General features: G+C 43.6%; 1 protein-coding gene across 5 annotated transcripts in view; it reads right to left on the reverse strand.

The window, feature by feature from the left end:
- Positions 1-7,189: 7,189 nt before the first annotated feature.
- Positions 7,190-19,878, reverse strand: part of MXD4 (MAX dimerization protein 4) — a 37,933-nt gene continuing 25,244 nt past the window's right edge. For all 5 annotated transcript variants that reach the window (XM_052681977.1, XM_052681979.1, XM_052681978.1 and 2 more), the window contains 3 exons: positions 13,978-14,092; positions 10,827-10,986; positions 7,190-9,987 (listed from right to left, as the gene is read on the reverse strand). In XM_052681977.1, the coding sequence (XP_052537937.1) occupies positions 9,839-9,987; positions 10,827-10,986; positions 13,978-14,092 (424 nt within the window). In that variant the 3' untranslated portion in view covers positions 7,190-9,838. The remainder of the gene's footprint in view (positions 9,988-10,826; positions 10,987-13,977; positions 14,093-19,878) is intronic.

Below are 19,878 nucleotides of genomic sequence, written 5' to 3' on the forward strand. Positions count from 1 at the left end.
ACAGAACCATTCCCCCTTGTCCTGTCACCATCAACCTGTGTAAAAAGTTGATTTTCCTCCTGCAAATGTTGTTTTCCCCTCTCATTTCTTGAGATGAAGAGACAAGATGCACACAGGCCTCAGGGCATGGATGCGCCAAGAGATTTTGTAGCAGCAAAACCCTACCTTCTGCTCTGGTTCCCATGCACTTCCTTATGACACTTGCAGTTTTCTTTTCAGCTTTTTGGCTTACTCTGCCTGTTGAGGCAACAAACACCTCTTAGCAATGATTGCAGGACCTTTTGTGAGGGCTTTTTCTGAGTTTAGAATCAAGTAAAGTTTTTACTAACAACTGGAGCACCTTTTGTTAGACAATCCTTAAATTTAGCTGCTTTCATTTCCTGTTTATGTTTCACATGCCACGTTTTTCTGGTCTTTCCTATTTGCCTCACCGTAGCCTCCTTTACTCTCTCACTGAGTCATGCAGGAGGGTTTGAAACAGTGTTTCCTATTTGTGTCAGGCTTTTTACCTGGGCTTCTAATGCAAGATTTTTAAGCCTTCTTGGTGCCTTTAGGCTACTTCCTTTTGCACTACTTTTTAGGTGGTTGCAGGGTTGGGGTTTTTTTGACAACTTCTTCCCCATTTTTACGTAGTTTGTTTTCTTAAAATTCAGCATTTGTTTGCTTTATTTGCCTTGCTTTCTGTTGTTACACCATGCAGCTTAATTATGTTGTGGTTAACATCAGAGAGCACCTCTCCCACTAATAGCTCTCAAATCAGATCCTTCTGAAGACTAAATTCAGAGCTGTGTTTTTCCTTGTGGCTTCCAGGGCCAGTTATTCTAGAAATAAGTTGCATCCAGAAATTCTATCTCTACATTTCACCCTGGTGAGGCACTGACCCAGTCTGTATGTGGGTGGTTGAGCCCTCCCACTATGTGTCCTAAATGTGCAGCTCCTCTAATCTCACTTAATGCAGCTGTTGAAATGAATCAATGTGGGGAAATGAGCAACCTCTCAGCACAGCTAAGGCTGATTTGCATGAGTTTTTCAAGATCAAAATCAGCACCTGAGTCGCCTGCAAAGTGCAGCATGGTGATTGGAAGCTTAGTGTGACCTGTGCGAGACACATTCGTGCATTAAACCCTGACCTGGCAGAGATGGGTAAAAAGAGCTGTAGCAGTGAATTCTTTGCCATCAGATTCAGCTTGATACGCAGGTGCAATTAGGCTAGCTGAAGTTTTCATATTGTCTTATGCATTGAGTGTGTTGTGTCCTTCTGATGGGGAAGGAGCAAAAGCATTCACTAGTATACTTCAAGAGACAGTGCTGTTTCAGTTCAGTTACTTGCACAAAAATGATTCTATGGCTGTGTTTTGGAGGCTCGTGCTTCACACTACTGCACTGCTTAGTCTATTCAATAACATCCATTTCATTGTTTCTTGTATAAAAAATATGAGTGCAAAAGCAAATTTTGTATTTTTTTCATCTAGAAACTTTCCTAAAATTCCTCTGACCTGAGAGCAATCAAGCTCTGTAATGGAAGGCCACATCCTAGACGCAGGAAGATGGATGTATCTGAAAGAAGAGGATTTCATACAGTTCCTGGACTTCTGCAGCTCTACCTTCAGATCCCTGTGTGAGCAGCTTCTCTCATTACTTGCTCCCTCCAGACTCAAGCACTCCCTCCTGTCCTTACACAAAACACCATCCGCATCTGCTTAGCTGGGCGACCAGGAACATACTGCAATTCTGAGCTGGTCTGGAGCTGCACAGGTGCTGGGCAGCAGCCACCTTGTGGAACAGTTGCCTCAGTCATGCCAGCCTTCGAGCTCAGGAAGCAATTTGGTTCTCTTTCTACCCAGACATGAAATTTTCATGGAATTTTTCACCACTGATTATCATTGCAGGCTCCATCCTATCTCTGCTTTGTCAAATTTGGTCAGAATTAGCCTGAAGGTTCAAAAGTTATCAAGGAAAGAGGGGGGGAACAGATGGATGAAAGAGGAATTGACAGACAGCATGATCTCATAATCCCCGCTGGCATAGGAATTCAGGCTAGAATTGAAATATTTTAGGTCAGAACACTGTGCACTTAAACTTCTCATTTTGAAAGAACAAGCTTCTAATGTGAAACAAATTTTCATTTGTTAGACCATAGACCTGCTTTTAGGGGCAGAGATTAAACAACAGCCTTCCCCTACAAACATGTTACAATCGTATCTTTGACTTTTCTTACAGTCCTTTTTCCCATCCAGCCACAGCCCCATATGCTTCAGTGTTTCCTTCTGCAGCTCCTTATGGGTCAAGAATGTTTTTCTCTGATTCATTTTTTTCTCGGTTGTGTTCAGTCAAAACATAATTAAAGGCTTACCTTACCCTTTTTTTCCATTCCAGGAGCAGTTGTTTTGCATCTGTGTCCGAGCACCAGAGAGGCTGCTTAGATAGCGTGTTGTATTTACAAGCCATTTTATGGTGGATTCCAACAGATTAAGACAGAGACTTTTCTGGAAGGATGTCTGCAAGCTCTGCACTATCCCACCCGTGCCATGTTGCATTTGTTTCACTGCAAAACATGATGTAGTTGTGTCTGGTGCTCACTTGAGAAGCTATCGATTACCCACTGGCCCAGGCTGTGAAACACATATATAGGCTTCACAGCTGGTGAATATAAGCCCTCCCACTGAGATACATCTGTCGTGAAGAGCTCACATAAAAGTATTTTGCTTATTATCGTTTTAGGTTTGGGGTTTGGATTGGCTAAATAACAGCGAAGATGTAGAAATAAGTTTTTAGGTGGTGTAGCAGTGTGGAAGCTTTTCCATTATGCAGCATGCAGGTTTTTAGCCAGTAGCAGCAGGATTTTAGAGAGGCCCAATGCAGATTGCAGGAGTGCCAGCCACTCTTTGGAAGCGCTCTGTTAAAAGAAGATCACTGCTTTAAGCAAACTCAGGCTCTGAATTAAGCACAGCTTTTGAAGTGCCGTGTGAACTGTTATGATAATAAAGCCAGAATACAGAAATTTGGCACCAGCTCGCTGGCTCTCACAGGCACCTGTATTGTCTCTGGAGGAACAGATTTCATTCCGAAACCTTGTGTTCCCAGAAAAGCAGGTCACAGTGATTAGCTTTCTTCAGGCTTTATTGGATACGATGCCATAAGTAGAAAAAAGCACCTATACGATTGGACTGACACTGCTGATGTTATTTAGACAAACAGTGCACAAAGTTATTCTTTTCTAAAAAACCTGTTTACTCTTCTGGCCCTGTTTTGCATTAAAAGTCCAGCAGGATGGGAAAGCACCAGCCTGCTCCTGCCACCACCTCACGCTGCTCTGCCTCTGCCGTCGCGTTCCAGCTTCTGCACACCAGGGCAGTGGCTGCTCTGCACAGCAGCGACACGAAGGAGCAGGAGCTTCTGGAGGCTTTGTAGAGAGCTGCTCCCTCAGCCTGGGGAGCTGACACCTTAGTGAGCAAAAGGAAATGGACCCCATAGCCGTGGCAGTCTCTGCTATCACAAGCCCAGTCCTTTCTGGCACTAGTAATTTCAACCCTCCATTCCTTGCCTGTCCATCCATCATAATCATACCATTCTTGCCATGCTGAGGTCCATGAAAGAACCGAGTTGATCACAATGCCTGGATGTTTAATAACAGTAATAATTGAAAACTTTGCCACTGAAACTACTTTAAACAACCTCTTTTAGAGCAAGGTGATGGCCATCATTTTATTTATAATTTTATTTATTTTATTTATAATTTAAGGCTCTTTTCCATTTAAATCGGCTGCAGAAGAAAAAAACCAAAACCATTTTCTTACTGATAGTCAAGCTTCTGGACTTATTAAATTTCCATCATTAGCAAAATGAGGAAACTTACTTTTCTTATAAACAGCTGACAAGGCATTACAAATGTCATGAAGGAAACTGCACGGGTCTTAAACTGTGCAAGGCTCATCAAAACTGCGCCACAACATCGCTCAGAATGCTGCTCCCATGTGGTTCTGTCTTGCACACAGCAAAAGTTTGCTGCCCCCCTCTTCCTGTTGCAGATTTCAGCAGCACCTGGGTGCCCTTTGGCGCTTGTTATATATATAGTAGGGGGGCTTTCAAAGAAAGCTCTGCTAAAAAGATGGTCTCCTTTGGCATGAGTCTTTTCAGTGGCTCAGCTTCCTGACAATCTACATGCCATGATTTCAGACTAAAACTCCCATTTCTGTATTTTGAAGAAATCTGAATTTACAGCGCAACACTGTTGACAAATTGAAACAAAAGAATGTCTCACGCTGTGCTTGAAAATACAACACCACCATTTGCAAAAGCATCTCAGTTCTGTCTCCCTCTCATCTCCCCCAGTAACAAACTGAAATGCACACCTTCGTCTGGCTGCGGATTTCCCATTCAGCAGAGCACACATGCAGAACCTGCAGGTCGCCTCGTACACATTTTTTCTGCCTTGTACAGAGCCAGAGTGATTTCAGGTACAATTATTTCAAACATTTAATACTAATGCATTTCAATTTGCACTTTGCTTTACAGGCTGGTTTCTCTTCAGAATTTAATAGTGGAAATTTATACGGCACCCATGGTTATAACAAATAACGTTAATGACTGTTAGGGTTACATTGGGCCAACATGTGTAAAAGAAATTTAATTTAAATTGCACTCAGCCTTAATGCCATAGCATTAATTTGAATTGCTAAAACTCTATGAGCTCCTCATTAAGTAGTCATTAAAGCTATATGAAAAGATTTGCAAAGAGAAGAAACGCTGCATGCAAATAGAGATGACAATTCAAAAAGAAAAAATGAAACACAACAAAAAGGTAGAAAAGATTTGTATATTCTCACAAAATAACAATACAACACACCATTCCACGCGCTACTGAATGTAGCGAGCACCACACAGGTGTGCACGCAGAACCTTTTCAATGTGGAACGTCAGGAAAGAAGGGGACAGACTCTTTAGCAGGGTCTGTGGTAATAGAACGAGGGTAGATGGCTTCAAGCTTAAAGAAGGGAGATTTAGATTGGATAAAAGGAAAATCTTTTACAGTGCGAGTGGTGAGGCACTGGCACAGGCTTCCTAGTGATGTGGTTGACGCCCTGTCCCTGGAGACTCTCAAGTTGAGGCTGGATCAGGCCCTGGGCAACCTGATGTAGCTGTGCATGTCCCTGCTCACTGCAGGCGAGTTGGACTAGATGGTCTTCAGAGGTCCCTTCCAACTCTAATGATTCTATGATTCTATGACTCCGAGTGGATTTCCCTCCACTGCAGTCTTTTGCTGGGATTTGCAATAGTTGAGATAGAAAGAAGGGCCAAGATGACCAAATTCTCACATATTCTGTTCAGTATTTCCCCTCCATTGCAATTCTAGGTAGTAACGTAATACTTGGATGTTTCTCTGGCAGCTGCCAATTAACAGTACTACATTTAGTTGGTCACTTTGGCAATTTGGCTCATTTTGCTTTTGGTGAAACTTCATTTGGTTTCTGATGTGTTCACCCCATTCGTGTCTGTGGGGAATACAGAGCTTTAAGAGCATCTAAAGGCAGTCAGTTCTCCTTCCCCCAGTGCTGGGATGTGCAGTTTAGTGGCTGAAACAACCGCCTCGTTCCTGACTCTTACCACGTACAAGACCAATGGCCTGCAGCAGTAACAGAAATTAACAGCTTTCTGAGACTAAAATTACTATTCCTAGGTTAAAAGCCTTGACGTTCGTTTCCACAGTGCTCATCTGCAGGGACAAAACCACTCTCAGGTAGTTGCCACTGAGCGAGGATGGTGGCAACGTGGTGCAGTAATCACCTCTCTGGGGAGCGGAGGCTGCAGTAAAGGCCTCCAAGAAGAGCAGAATGATGCCCTGGGGCACCGCGTGGAGCACTGCCGCAGCCTGGGCTGGCACACAGCTCTGCATCCTCCTGTTCCAGTTCTGTGCTTCTGGCATTCAATTCACCAAAACTGGACACACCTGATGTACAGTAGGATGCTCCAAATTCTGATGTTCGTGGCTTTTATTAACTGTACATCAGTAGAAGTAGAGGGTATGGTGGGAATGGGCTGCCAGTTGGACTAGGTGATCTTAGGAGTCTTTTCCAATCTGAATGATTCTATGGTTCTGTGTCAATAAAAAATATTGTGGAGGGTCAGGAAAAGCGATAATTCTTTAAATTTTATGAAGGTTTTATCAGCATTTTTTTTTCCCATCCCAGATGTTAACTAAGAAAGAATCATTCATGATATGAAACCCATCAGATGAAAAACTCTGTCGTTCTTGTTGATTTTTGGGGGACAACTTATGTCTGTGGTATTCTAATGAAACTCACTCTGAGCCTAGATTGAGTTTCGTACAAAAAAGCCCACAGGATTCAGTCCCAGGCAACAACATGCTGCAACTTCCACTGGTCAAGCCCCACTCTTTTAGAAAGATAAGTAAGCCAGCCTCCATGGGATACAAGTTAGTCAGAGCTGGGATGGGAGTGAAGGCATATTCATCCTAATTGCAGCTGAGAATTTGCAGAAAAGTTAACCATTTGGGGTTGGATTTATGCCTCTCCCCTGTGATGGCACAGACTCACTCACAGCGCTGCCCCAGGAGCAGGGAAGGGCCAGCCCCGAGGCCAGGCCTCCACACTCCGCAGAAAGTCCTTTGCGATGGCGGCGTCTCCGCAGAGCCCTGCCCACACAGGGTAACGTGAAGGAAGAAAGATGAAGATAGAAGTGGGGCCTCACCTGCCCAAAGCACGGTCATGACACAGAGCAGCAGATCTGCCAGCACGGTTGCTGCGTTTAATCTTGGAGCAGCGGCATTTGTTTCCATGAATGCTGTGGTTACAGGTAGCACACCAATCCCTGCGTACACACACGAACACGCACACAAAGATTCAGCTTGAAAATGAGCAAAACCAGGACACCCTGTCCACCCCTAGGTGACACATCCCGGGGTGCCACCGCCACACACAGCGCAGTAAGATGTGCTCCGGAAGGAACTGCCAGCCTGAATGGCAGCGCGGTGCTGAGATGCCAGCTGGGAAGCCCGGCACCTGGAGCAGCTGTGGGACATCCGGCTGCTGTCCTGAACTGCCTGCAGACAAGGGGCTGCATCTGGAGGAAGCACTGCTTTACAATGGGGAGAAGAACGCATCAAGAGGATCTTTTCACCGGGATAGCAGCCCCCACTGTAACAACTGGAAAAGTAAAAACAAATGAACCCTTTTTGTTTCCACTCAAGATTATTCGAGTAATTTTTATTGAAAATATAAGATCTACAAAGCCATGGATACCCAGCGTGGAAGAACTCATTAAGTTAGCACATTCATCTTTAAAAGGAAAATTTCAGGTTGACCTAAGGTACAATAATGTTCAATTTAAAATTTTGTCTTTCCTTCTGTAAGTTTCAAATCTCTTTTCATTAGGAGGTTCTGTGCAAGAGCTGCTTGTCACGAAAGGAAACACTTTACAATTTATGAACGTGTTCATTATAGAATAAATGAACAGCAACAATATACTAGCCTGTTTTTTTTTTCCTGTTAACAGTCGTATGTTAAAGTAAACTCTTAGTTTTGTTTTGTTTTGTTTTTTCCATGATTTGGAAATTAGTTTCATATGCACCAAAGGAGCTAGTAATTTCTGCTGCTTGTCAGCTACACACAATGAGTATATTGCTGTGTGCTTTCCCCAACAACGAGGATTTTAGTAAAATGCAAGGTGTATACAACATAATACCAAAACCTGCATCACAGAAAAGGTTAATTGTTTTCTTATTCAGCTGCCAGAGTTGATAACCTTATGCCCCTCCCCAGAGCCAAAGTAGGGGTGGCAATCCGTTAGGTTATGTACATTAAACATATACATTTTCCTTGTTGGCAAGTTCCAAGCAGTAAGCGAGAGTGCAAACAAGGATCTGTAAGCTGCCACAAAATGTATTCGTATTTCTACTCGGTGTTGTAAGAGCCAAAGGGAGGACACGTATGTCAGATGTTGAAAGAACAACTGAATCTTTGTTTTTGATCATTATGGTCAGCATGTCATGAGGTCTTGTATCTGAATGCTAAAAATGGCACCACACTTGGACATCCCATAGCCTTACACAGTACATTTGTGTTTCCCTAGCCACTGAGCACTGGTCTCACGGAGACCCTGACTTTATAAGCTAACAAAATATAGATTTGGGTGCTGAAGAATCAAAAGGAGGGCTTGTACAATCAACCCTCGCACCGAAACCTAAATTTAGGATTTTACTTAAAGCCACACTGAATCAGTTGTGAGAGGGTAAAGATATAAACACACCTCTCTACTTCATCGGTAGGAAGGTGGACAACTGACCATTCAAATGGAGGGTCTGGAAACAAAGCTTAGTTGTCCTTTAAACAATGAAAAGGAGAGGCATACATAAATGGTCACCAAGGCACAATATGACAAAGGTGAAGAGTCCCTGAGACTCTGGTCTGGGTCTGTACCATTCCCCTCCCTATACAAGTAAATGAGAACATTTAGGAAAATATAATACAAAATCTCTTACAGGAAATATAGACTACACTTGCTAAAATCACTTCCCTAAAAGTGTTTATAGCTTTTTTCTCTTTTTTTTTTCCTTTTTTCTTTCTTTTTTTTTTTTTTTTTTTTTTTTTTTTTTTAAAAGACCTTCTTTAAACAGGTAATGCAAAGACTGGTCCATTTTTTCTTACCCGGCAAGCCAAGCTCTAATGACTTCACTAAGCAGAAGTTGTATTAAAATACATCTTCATAGTATTGCTATAATTTGGGTAAATATGTTCTGAACAGCTTGATGAGTACTAAATAAACTTTGCTGTTTTACAGCATACATTTAAATTTTTTGCACTTTTTTAAGAATAGAAAATGCAATTATAGTGTGCAAAAGAAAAAAGGATTAATTATCTTCTAGCTGAATACTGTATTTTTAAGCCATGCCTTCCATAAAAATGTATTGACATGTGTAAAAAGAAAAAAAAAAATACAAGCAAACAGAAATTTCATTTCCCTGCAAGGAAAGATTAGCTATCACAATCTGGATCGCTTGAGTTCTGTATTTTTCAGACAAAGAAATGAAAAAAAAAACACCACCAAAAACACTGAAATGCTTCAATGTCATCCATTCCACAGTAACAGGTCCAAACTGCAGTGCTGCATTCTACTCCTCCTGTTAACATGGATGGAATGATTTGCTGCTGGTTGGATACTGAATACAAAAAAGCAGAAGAAAGTTGAGATCATCCCACATGAAGTCATTACTAGAGCTGGCTTTTCCCCCATTTTGAAGTACAGTAGTGACTTGTAAATATGACCTTTTCTAAAGATCATCTGTAATTTGAAGGTTTATCCGCCTGCTTTACCCAAACAACTGCTGAAAGAATTGATACAACAGAGCCTGCTATACAGGGTTCCATTTTCTTTTTTTCCATGTAAAAATACCACAAAAAGTAGTTTTAGGTTTTTGTTATCTCCGAATCACTAACGCATGGTAGTTTCTGTTCATTCTTCCATGTTTGAAAATGGTTTCTGCAAAATCAAAATAACTGTCAAACTTCCTTATGCCATGCTTCCAACAGTTTGAATTTAATACCTCTTGAATGGAATGACAATTTCTTTTCTTTAATTTGCAGTAGAGCTACATCAAGCTAGCTTTAAGTCACAACTGTACCTAACCACAGTTCTCTGCAACAAACCCATGATTTACAATATCTAATATTGTGGTTACAGTGCAGGGAACCGTGGGTAAGAAACCTCCATGTCAGAGTACTGTGGTTGGGGTTTCCCGGAAGAGTGGCAGTTGACACCTCTGGAATATTCATATATAAGTGCTTCAGTCAGATGGTCCTGAGTTGAACTGGTAACTCAGGCACTATGAGAGCCTGGCATTCAGTCTGCGGGAATGTGTGTAACCTCCATCGCTCGAGCCGCTTTGCAAACTGTAGTGGTCTTCAGCATCACTGGCACTTCCAACACTGTCCATTTCCCCGGGTGTAAACTCCATTCCTTCAATGTCTACTTCTAAAGAAAACGCAAGAAGTATATTTTCAGAAACGCAGCTTCTCTAACAAGTAACCAGGGGCCAGCGCTGCCTGCGTAACCAACGTGCAGGCGGAACCCGAATCATTCATTTTCTGTAATTAAAAGAAGCCTGCAACGGTAGCTCCTGAGGTAAGCAGCATCTTGTCCACCCGAGAATTAAAATCCCTCCTGTCCTCGCCTACATAAATACACAGCGTGACATCAGCACCAAATGCTGTCCCAGAACAGTTCCAACCTGTTCAGAGATGCTGATCTTAAAAAACACACGAAGAAAACCCAAACCCTCTGGGCTCTGAGCTGTAGCACCACACGCGGCAGCTCAACCTGCAGGTGTCAGCTCGCAGTGACTGCGGTGCAGCCATCTGTCCTCCAAGAGCTGCACTGTGACCAACAGCTCCGTCTCCCACGGGCCCTGGAAAGGGCTGTGTGTGTGAGTCCTCACTGACAGACACACTGCTAACCAGAAGATGAGAAAAGGTGATGGGGAGCTCCGACAGCTCACTCTTAAATGAAAACCAAATGTAGGAAACACTTGGTGATCACTGCACAGAAAATATTGTAACATTTCACAAGAAATGATGTGAAACTGATTTACTCACGCAAAGGAATTAAGGCAAATAACTGCTTTGCAAAGAATATACAAAAGATGCCGTTGCTTTTCGTTCTGTAGATTGCGTAACGGAACAGTTTTGTCTGGGTTTTGTTGAAAACTTGATCTTAGTTCTAAATTGTGTATCGAAAAATAGATTTTTTTTGCTTCCCTGCTTCCCCCTCCTTCCCACAGCTGCAGGCCCCTCTGGGCAGCCCCACGCACTTACCTTGTTCAGAGTCAGTGGATATTGTTGATCCCATACTGTCAGTGCGGATGCGCTCCATGCCCTGCACGGATAGCTGCTCCAACCTGCGTTTGAGGTAGCGGTGTTCCCGCTGTAATTGTTCTTTAATATTCAGAGCTTTTCGGTCCTGTTCTTCCAATTTCTTAAAGAGAGAGAGTATCAGTAAGCCAACAGATCGTACTTGTGTTAAAGCATCGTAACTTTGGATCTTCTCCAATCAGTTCTTTTAGAGCGCGAATTGATGATCAGACACAATTATTTCTGTTTCCACCCTGTAGAGCTCCGTGCAACTTCAGCTGGCCAGTCCGGAAGCGAATTGGTTTCACAGTAAAATACATGGATACAGTAAAAGAAAAGTATTCCTTAGGGACCCTTTTGCCACTAGCAAAAGCTTCTCAGCTAAGACTGAATGATTGTTGCCTCGGTTCTGGGGAATATTTAAATCATTTTGTCAGGCAAAACTGTCACCATCTTTGGTAACTAAAGCACGGCTCCGGTTTCAAGCAGAGTTTTATGGCTCTTTAGGTGAAACAAGAGAGTTATCGCCGTAAAGGAACCATTACAGGCTCCTCTGTGCTCCCTGTACTACCAGAGGCTATGGAAATTGTTACCATTTAAGAGTGCTTCATTATCAATACTCCAGTATTACTTTATATATGAAGTAGGAGGAATTTACCAACAATTCCCTTCATTCTTGCATTTCTTTTTCCTAGCACTTCTCTGATAACTCTATGATAACCCCCTAACAAAATCAGCACTATTAATCCAATACTTCTCAGCAAACAACCTGTGAATGAGTCCTTTCATGAATCAGTTCCAGATCTTTCCTGTTACTTGAATAAAATAAGGTGTTCATTTTGGAACAAAAAAGAATGCCTCACACTGCGTAGAACGCAATGCACTGTTGGTAGAAACGTAATAGCAGGGATACTCTCAGATCTCAGCTGAATGCTTTTCCAATCGCTGATAGCTATTTTCAAAAACGGACTGCATAACTAGAGAAGAAGTAGAATGGATATGATTGGATAAAAAGCAGGAGCTACAAACAAAACACACACACACAAAAGGCAATTCTTTTAATCTAAGTGATGAAGTAAATTACAGGTTCTGGCAGAAAAAGCACTTACAAGCTAGACCAAATTTCTCTTTGAGCAGTGTTTACATGACCACTGAGATGTAGGAGATGTACTGGGAGTGAATACAGCTGCTGCTGACTCTTCCCTACCATGTGAATGAACCTATGTGTGGGTTTCTAGAGGAGAGTGGGGTGGGACAGCATACAACAAACCACGAGCCAAGTGACTGCAAGGATTCTGCTGTTCTAATGCCAACCCCAAAGCAAATGTATTTATCTTTGAAAACATAATTGATGTTACTCAACTCAGCAGCTTCCCACCTGAATGAAACCTAATTTCTGTAGCCTCACTGTGAGCCCAGGCCACACACTACTCAGATATGCATCATACGTAGGAACACGATGTTACAATAAGCAAATGGGGAGTACATCCATGTGCACAGCACACCAAATGTGCCCAACTGATCACATTTCCTTTTCCTCTATCTTCCTGGCTGTGGTCCCAGACTCCAACAACTCTTTCAGGAATGAACTCGGTGATTCGTATCCAGGAGACCCAAAACTGTCCGATCTCTCAGGGCAAGTTTCAGTGTATGGGTGTGCGTGTGAAAAGTTCAGAACTAATTGCTGTGTTGGAAAGGCCGGGGCAGTGCCTGCTCTGACAGTGCAGCTGAGAGGTGGCTGTCCGAAAGCCTGCAGATCTGTTGGAGGGGAGCAGTCAGGCATCAGAACAGTGGAGGTGGGTTCAGTTAGAATCTCAAAAAGAAAACAAAACTTCAGTTTCACTTTTGAGAAAAGGAGTACATGGTACCGTGCACGACAGACTGGGAAAGAATCCGTTCCTAGCTCTGTTATCAGCAGCTGAAATGTTAACTGCATGGCTAATCTCTCACACTTGCCACTTGTAAAAACAGTTTTTCAATTTGTATGCATAAGCCCATGATAGGGGGGCAGCCCGAGACAAAAACCACACGCAGTGCCTTTCATGCATGTTAGCCTGAATTATAAACAAGCAGCCAAAATCTCCAGTGGTCAAAACAGGGGTTGCTCAGCTGGAGTAAACGTGCTTACAAGAGCTGAAGAAGGAGCTGAGTAACCTTGTTTACAAGAATGGCTTTGCTTGAATTCATCCTTAATGCTTCCTACGAATTACAGCCATTTCTGCAATTGCACTGAATGTCACTGCTGTACAGCAGCAGGCTGTTCTCCAAAATATTCCCAGACTACTGGCAGCATTCAGCCTCTCACGACACTTTTTGCTTTTGTCTCTTTTCCCCTTTTACCTTGAAAAAAATGCTAGACAAATAATTACAGTCCTGGAGACGGCATCAGAAACCTGTTCTTTAACCTTCTGCATTTAAATATTATCATCTATCTGTGCTTCCATTCCCCTGAAAATGACGAGAGTGAAACTACGCAGTCTTAGGAAAGAGCAGGGCTCAGGAGGGATCTCCTTTGTGTTGTCTGTGCACATGTCTAACCTGTACTGTTGCTAAAGCATAGGTGAGGTTTCGTTTTGGTTTTCAGCTGGTGGCTCAGGTGTTGCTCACACAAAGCATGCAAAGGGAGTGGCAGCTAACAGGAGATGAGATTTTATTTTTGGTTTCTTTTAAGTGATTGGCACATGCTCCAGGATCTGGTTGCTGGAGTATGGGATGAGGGTGAGACTCGTTAGGAGCTATAATCCCTTTGACTCCGTTAGTTATTTCATTACCAGTTATTGGTATTTTCACACTGATATCAAGTGCAGTACAATGCTACTTTTTTCAGTCCTTAAAATAAGTACATTAATCAAATAACACCCATGATATACATATATTTTAATGCAATATAAACCATTAATAATCACAAAATCACCATTTTATATATCTGATACTGCAAAGCACATAAAAAACTTGATAACCTGAGTGAAAACCCTGCTTCTAATACAGACCAATAGAGCCAGAAGATCAGACATATGGATACAGATCTTGTGTGAAAATTAAAACTCCTCGTTATGGATACACATTCTGGAAGATTATGCTTTAAAAATGTAAAAATACAGATGAATGTTTTTACCTTGATATGCATCTTAGCTCTTTTCAACAGACTTAGAGTGGTGTGTCTGGTGCTGTCCGGCCCAAGAGGCACGAGCTGTTTTAGCTGTTCCAAATATAGCCGGAGTTTCGCCCGTCTGCAATTATTAAAAATGAAGAGTGTTGTAGTGAAGTTGCACTTGAATTGCACATCCTATATGCAAACACCATCTGTTTGCAGGATCTCTCTGCAAAACTCAATTCAACAGTGGCTTCCTCTCCCCTTCCTTTGGCAAAGTTTCAGACCGAAAGGTCACTTGAAATGTAGTAATGCTACTTGGCACACTCATACACTATTTTCATACCTATATTTGAAAGCAGTTTGCTCCGTCTGGTTATTCCCAACTTAAGGAAGGGGAAGTACATCCAGAGAAAGTAACTCAACCGAGGCTGCACACTGAATGTGTGGTTGAATAAAGAAGAAAAGTGGAGACTTCACCCCAACCTGGATGGCTTTCCAGCCCATGAGAGGGAGCAGAGCCTGCACACTGCAGCTCCCCACTGCCCGATGTGATGGTTGTGCTCCTGCAAGGCACGGCTGCTTCCAGCTGTACTCTCAGCCCTCACCATAGACCCTTTTTGCTCCTGCCCATGCACAAACCCACAGCCCACTGTGAGGGAGCCAGAACAACACTTGGAGCAACACCAATGAGCTCCAGCAGTGTCAGGTCCATTGCTCTCGTTTAAGTGATACCATTACCACTCCCAGCAACTTTTCTCCTATACTAATGGCATCAAATGCATTGGTGAAGAATAAGGATAAGCAAAATGGCATTTCTACAGCTAGCTGATTTCCAAACTTTTTGTATTTCTTTAAGGAGGCACTGGCAGTACAATACTCCATGCAACTCTACTGTAACTGCCAAAGCAAAGCAGAGCAAACCAAAGAACATCGCACCTTTCAGTTTTACACAATGGAAATAGATGCAGCACTTACATGAGCAACATCTGTACCATTTTCTTTCCACCAGCCCAGACTGAACAAAGCAATGATCTGGAGCATGCCTACAGCCCCCACACAGCACTAATAATAAGCGAAGCGGATCACAAGTGTGACATGAATAATTATCTGTTTCCAATCTGCTCTATGCTGCATGAAGGAAACAAACTGTGCGGGAAATGTAATGCTCCTGGTCAGGACATTCAGAACAAGAATTCAGCATCAGTATCTGAAATGCAACTTAAGAGGATTCAGTGTAAACTGAATGACAGGTAACATCGTATCTGGACTGAGTACTGTAATGCAAAAACCTGAGAATGAATGGGGGAGAAAAAAGCAAAGTAAAACCTAATGAAAATTCAGCGCTGTAATGACGACACACTGACTTGTAGTTCTGGCTGCCTGTAAATTAGTGGTGCATTAGGTATGAATTCAAAGAGCATTCTGTAGAACTGTTAATTCTTTCTTCAAGTCATTTAGGAGAAAGAGGTTATTGGTGGAAGTATGATTCAAGAGAGAACAGATGCCATACTCTTTGTTTAGGGCTGGGGTTTGGTTTGTAATTCAAGGCTCTGCACCTAACAACCAAACCGCTTTTATTTCATGCACAGCCTCATAGGTGGGAGCAGCCCTGGGACTGCTGAGCTGAGCCACGACGCCGACCTTTACAGCAGATGCAAAGGATGAAGTGCCACCATCAGGGGCTACTGGGAGCTATACTGAGAACACGGGTAACACTTTATTTCTCTTTCTATAGCCTTTAATAGCTACCTGTTTTTTTTGTGTGTGTATTAACTAAAATCTTGCTTCGGGCACTGAATTCAATCCGTCTTTTTGATTTCTAACTGGCCCCTAAGCATGCATGCAGCCATTGCGTCACTCGGTACAACTTGGATGCAACTCTATTTAGACAGCTGACAAAGAAGTGGGGACTGAGGATAAAGGAGGATGTGGCAAGAGAGGGGACAAGAAGAGTACCCACGTGGCAAACAGAGAGTTGAACACAAGGACCAGAATGACTGCTTGCAGTAATTAGTAGTATTATAACGAATACATTGAACTGTTAATCTAAAGTCTATTTAATATTCATGTTGAAATACATCAGTGGAAGCCAGGCTCCATATCCAGCTTATCTGCCTCTGCTGGTATTTGAAGAAAGTCTGCTTACTGCAGGGTCACAATAAGGGTTTGGTGCACTTCCTTAGCACCCGCTGGGGCAACGAGCAGAGATACATCCAGTGGGCGAGGCTGTGAGCCTGGCTGAAGCTCTGTTCTTTTATGTCCTACGCAAAGCAGGGAAAGCAGGACTTGGCAGCAGTGCCACAAAGAGTATACGACTGAAGTTAATAAGAATATTTTAATTGATCAATGAGAATAATTAAAAGGAGCGCGATATTAAAATACTAATAATGCCTTAAAACATTCTCTAACAACAGACAGCACAGTGTAATAAACACACCTTGCTGAAACACCCACGGGAACTTCATCTTTTTTTGTGAGAGTAAACAAGGGGATATTTTCTTTCATTCTTTTACTCATATCTTTACATAAATGTTTACGTGGCTAATTCATGTATTGTAACACAAGAGCATCATCAATGGCCTGAATTATGAACACGGAAACTCCACCCTGCCACAATTACTAGAGTAAATACCCCACAGTTTTCAGTTTACAAATCTTGGGAAAAAACCCTCTAAGAATGTAAGAGAGCATTGCTGGCATGCTGCAGTAACCGATCACAGCAGCAGCAAGGGACTCTGACTTCACAGCAGATAAACTGTCACACGCAGGATCTGTCAGCACTAACTTCTCCCTGGCTGCAGGGAACTGACAGCTTTTTCTCCTCGGCCGATGGGAGCCACCCAGAAAGCAGCCGCAGAGGTAATCACAGCCTGAGCCCTTTGTGTTCTGTACATCAGGCCACATACTCTACCTAGAAAAAAAGCAAAAAGCTGTCTGGTCCGAGAGGAGCTGGGGAACAGTCTCTGTGCCTGCGATGCGGCTCAGTGCAGTAATTACACTGCTCCAGCTCCAAAACATGACACCTTCGCCCACACCACGCATGATGTCAGGCAAGTAAGCCGGTGCCTAGAAAAGCACACGCTTTTCCGCTCCCATGTGGATGCACAGAAATATTCCCTTCATCGCTGCTCTTGAATTTAGCCGAGAAGTTAAGGACCTGCAACAAGCCTCCAAAAATGCACATACTCGAGCTGTGTGGACGGAGTGAGGTGTTGAGAGAGAAGCCAAGTGACCCACCTCAGACACTGCGTGTATTTTTCTGCCTGAAGACGAAGACATGTCAGATGGTCAAGACTCCATAGAACATCACAGAATGGCATGGGCTGGGTTGGGCTGTGAACTCAAAGCCTACCCATTCCCAACCCCTTGCTGTAGGCTGGTTGCCCCACACCAGCTCAGACTGCACAGGGCCAACCTGGCCTTGAGCACCTCCAGGTATGGGGCACCCGCAGCTCACTGGGCAGCCTGTGCCACAGCCTCACTACATTCTTAGTAAAGAAATTCCTCCTAATTTCTTCTCAGAGTGGTGAGGCAATGGAACAGGCCTCTCAGGGAGGTGCTGGAGTCACTGTCCCTGGTGGTGCTCAAGAAAAGGGTAGAGAAGGCACTGAGGGACATGGTCAGTGGACATGGAGAGGATGGGTTCACAGTTGAACTAAATGATCTTGGAGGTCTTTTCCAACCTCAATGATTCTATGGTTCTATCACTATCAGACTGCATAAAAAATCGGTCTCCCTCCTGTTCATAAGCTCCCATTAAGCACTGGAAGGCCGCAGTCAGGTCTCCCCTTCTCCATCCTGAAAAAGCCCAACTCCCTCAGCCTTTCTTCATAGCAGAGGTGCTACAGCTCTCTGAGCAACTTCAGTCTTTTCCTCATGAGTGAGCCTATCACATGGTCCTGTAATGCTCTACTAATGCTTAATAAAAAGGAGCTATAGCCCCTCTGCGTCAGTCAAGGCTCCCCTGGGGCAGCTGTCCTGCAGCAGGTGGGTGGTTCACCACTTTCATAGAAACGACAATCACTTTTTGACAGCCACCATAACAGCTATTGACTGGGACTCCCTGAACTCACACTGGAACTGTGAAAGCAGCACGGGGCAACACTTGCTAAGTACTTCAGCCCAACGAACCTGCCAGGCCAGAGGGCCTGCCTCAAGGCACCAAGTCCTGACAGGATGCCATGCCCAGCAGTGCTGGAGATTCCCCCACAGCACTTCCATAAGAAGTTCACTTGAAGGCCACGCTCTGCAGTCCACAGATTCCACAGAAAGGCAAGGAGCCTTGCTGGCTGGAGGAGCTCGGATTTACCACTCTTTTAAGACAGGCTGCTGTACAAAAGCACGTGAGGATCTCTGACTCTAACCTGTCTCAAAATTGCATAAATTAATCTATTAAATAGCAGTCAGGAAGCTTCCCCATAGGTATGAAATTCTGGATGCAAATATATTTTACACCAAGAAATGGAATGCTACGTTGCAGAGGGGGAAAGAAAAAGAACAAAAAGCCTATTGTTTGCACTGGATAATCTTAATTCCAAGAAAACTGCAACAATTCCAAGAAATTCCTACAACTTCTTGACGGGTGGTTGCAATGGGAACAAAATACTCCTTGGTAAGGCCAAATAATGAAATAAGAGGCAATGGCTGTGAGGTACAGGATGGGCATTAGGAAACAAATTTATTACGAAAGCAGTGCATATGCAGAATAGGTTGCCCAGAAAAGCTGCACAAGTGCTGCTGCTGGAGGTTTTTCAAAATTCATCTTGACAAAACCACAGTGTTTCAGAGGTCCTTCCAATCAACACTGCTGTGACTGTATAAATCAGACTGCTTGGAAAACAGCATTTGACTCACATAGCAGCAAAAAAAAAAATAAGAAAAGAAAAAAACAGTGCAGTTCAAACTGCCAGTCTTATCCAATACAGTGCTGTAGGTTTGTGGAGTGACCTGATCCACCTACAGGCTTTCCATGGGAGCTCTCCGTAGCTTTTTTAGACACAGCGTGGCAGATAGAAATAGCCTGCAGACAGTTAAAAAGTAGGCAGCAAAAAGCAGAAAGCTACTGCTCAGGCAGCAGCTGCACAGCTCTCTGGTGGCAGTGAAAGTACGTTTCCTAAACCACACAAGTACAAATCGAGAGACCTAAACTGGGGTCTGTTGTTTAATCCATTGATCTGCACCAAGTCAACAGGAAAGGCAAAGCTTTCCTTTGGCAATGCATGTCCAAAGCAAGCTGCTTTACCCTCCCTGTGACATGCCTCAGCCAGGCCTAAGTGAAATTACATGGCACAGACACTCATGACAGCTTACAGGGTGGCAGTGAAAAACGCTGCCATGTCCAAACATGCATGCATCACACCGCCCTGGCAGGGAAACCCACACAAGACAGAGCTGCTGACAGCCCTCCTCACATCTGTGATAGGAAGCACGGGGCAGGCATGTCCTCCAGGCTACACTTGAAGACAGCAGCAGCAGTTCGCACTGCTGACATTGTGCTGCTCACTGCAGAAAGCATCAAAATGGCAATGCTCATCCACGGATTCCTCAGCAGTCACAGACAAGAGCACAGAGCTCAACAGACACAGGTCACATTCCTGACGGATCCACCTTGTGCGTCAAGACCTCAGTCCACAGCCTCTCCAAGTTAGAAGAGTGACTCTCTCACACGTACGCATTCTTGTGTTGACTCAATGCTGGCTGTAATAGGAAAGGGCCAACTGCCAGCAAAGCCTGATGTCCCATGGGAAGTCCCAGAACAGCCCTGACTTCTCCATACCTACTGAGCCTTACCAGCAGATTGCCCAGTCAGGACACCCTGTTGTCCTGGCCATACTGAGGTGTGTGCAGCAAGGATGTGAAAGCATGTATGGACATGAAACACTGCCTGCTTCACAAGAAGGCCCGAGCTGTGCTTTCTGCAAT

This window comes from Tympanuchus pallidicinctus, unplaced genomic scaffold, assembly GCF_026119805.1.
Source record: "Tympanuchus pallidicinctus isolate F22 unplaced genomic scaffold, pur_lepc_1.0 scaffold2, whole genome shotgun sequence".
Classification (NCBI taxonomy): Eukaryota; Metazoa; Chordata; class Aves; order Galliformes; family Phasianidae; genus Tympanuchus; species Tympanuchus pallidicinctus.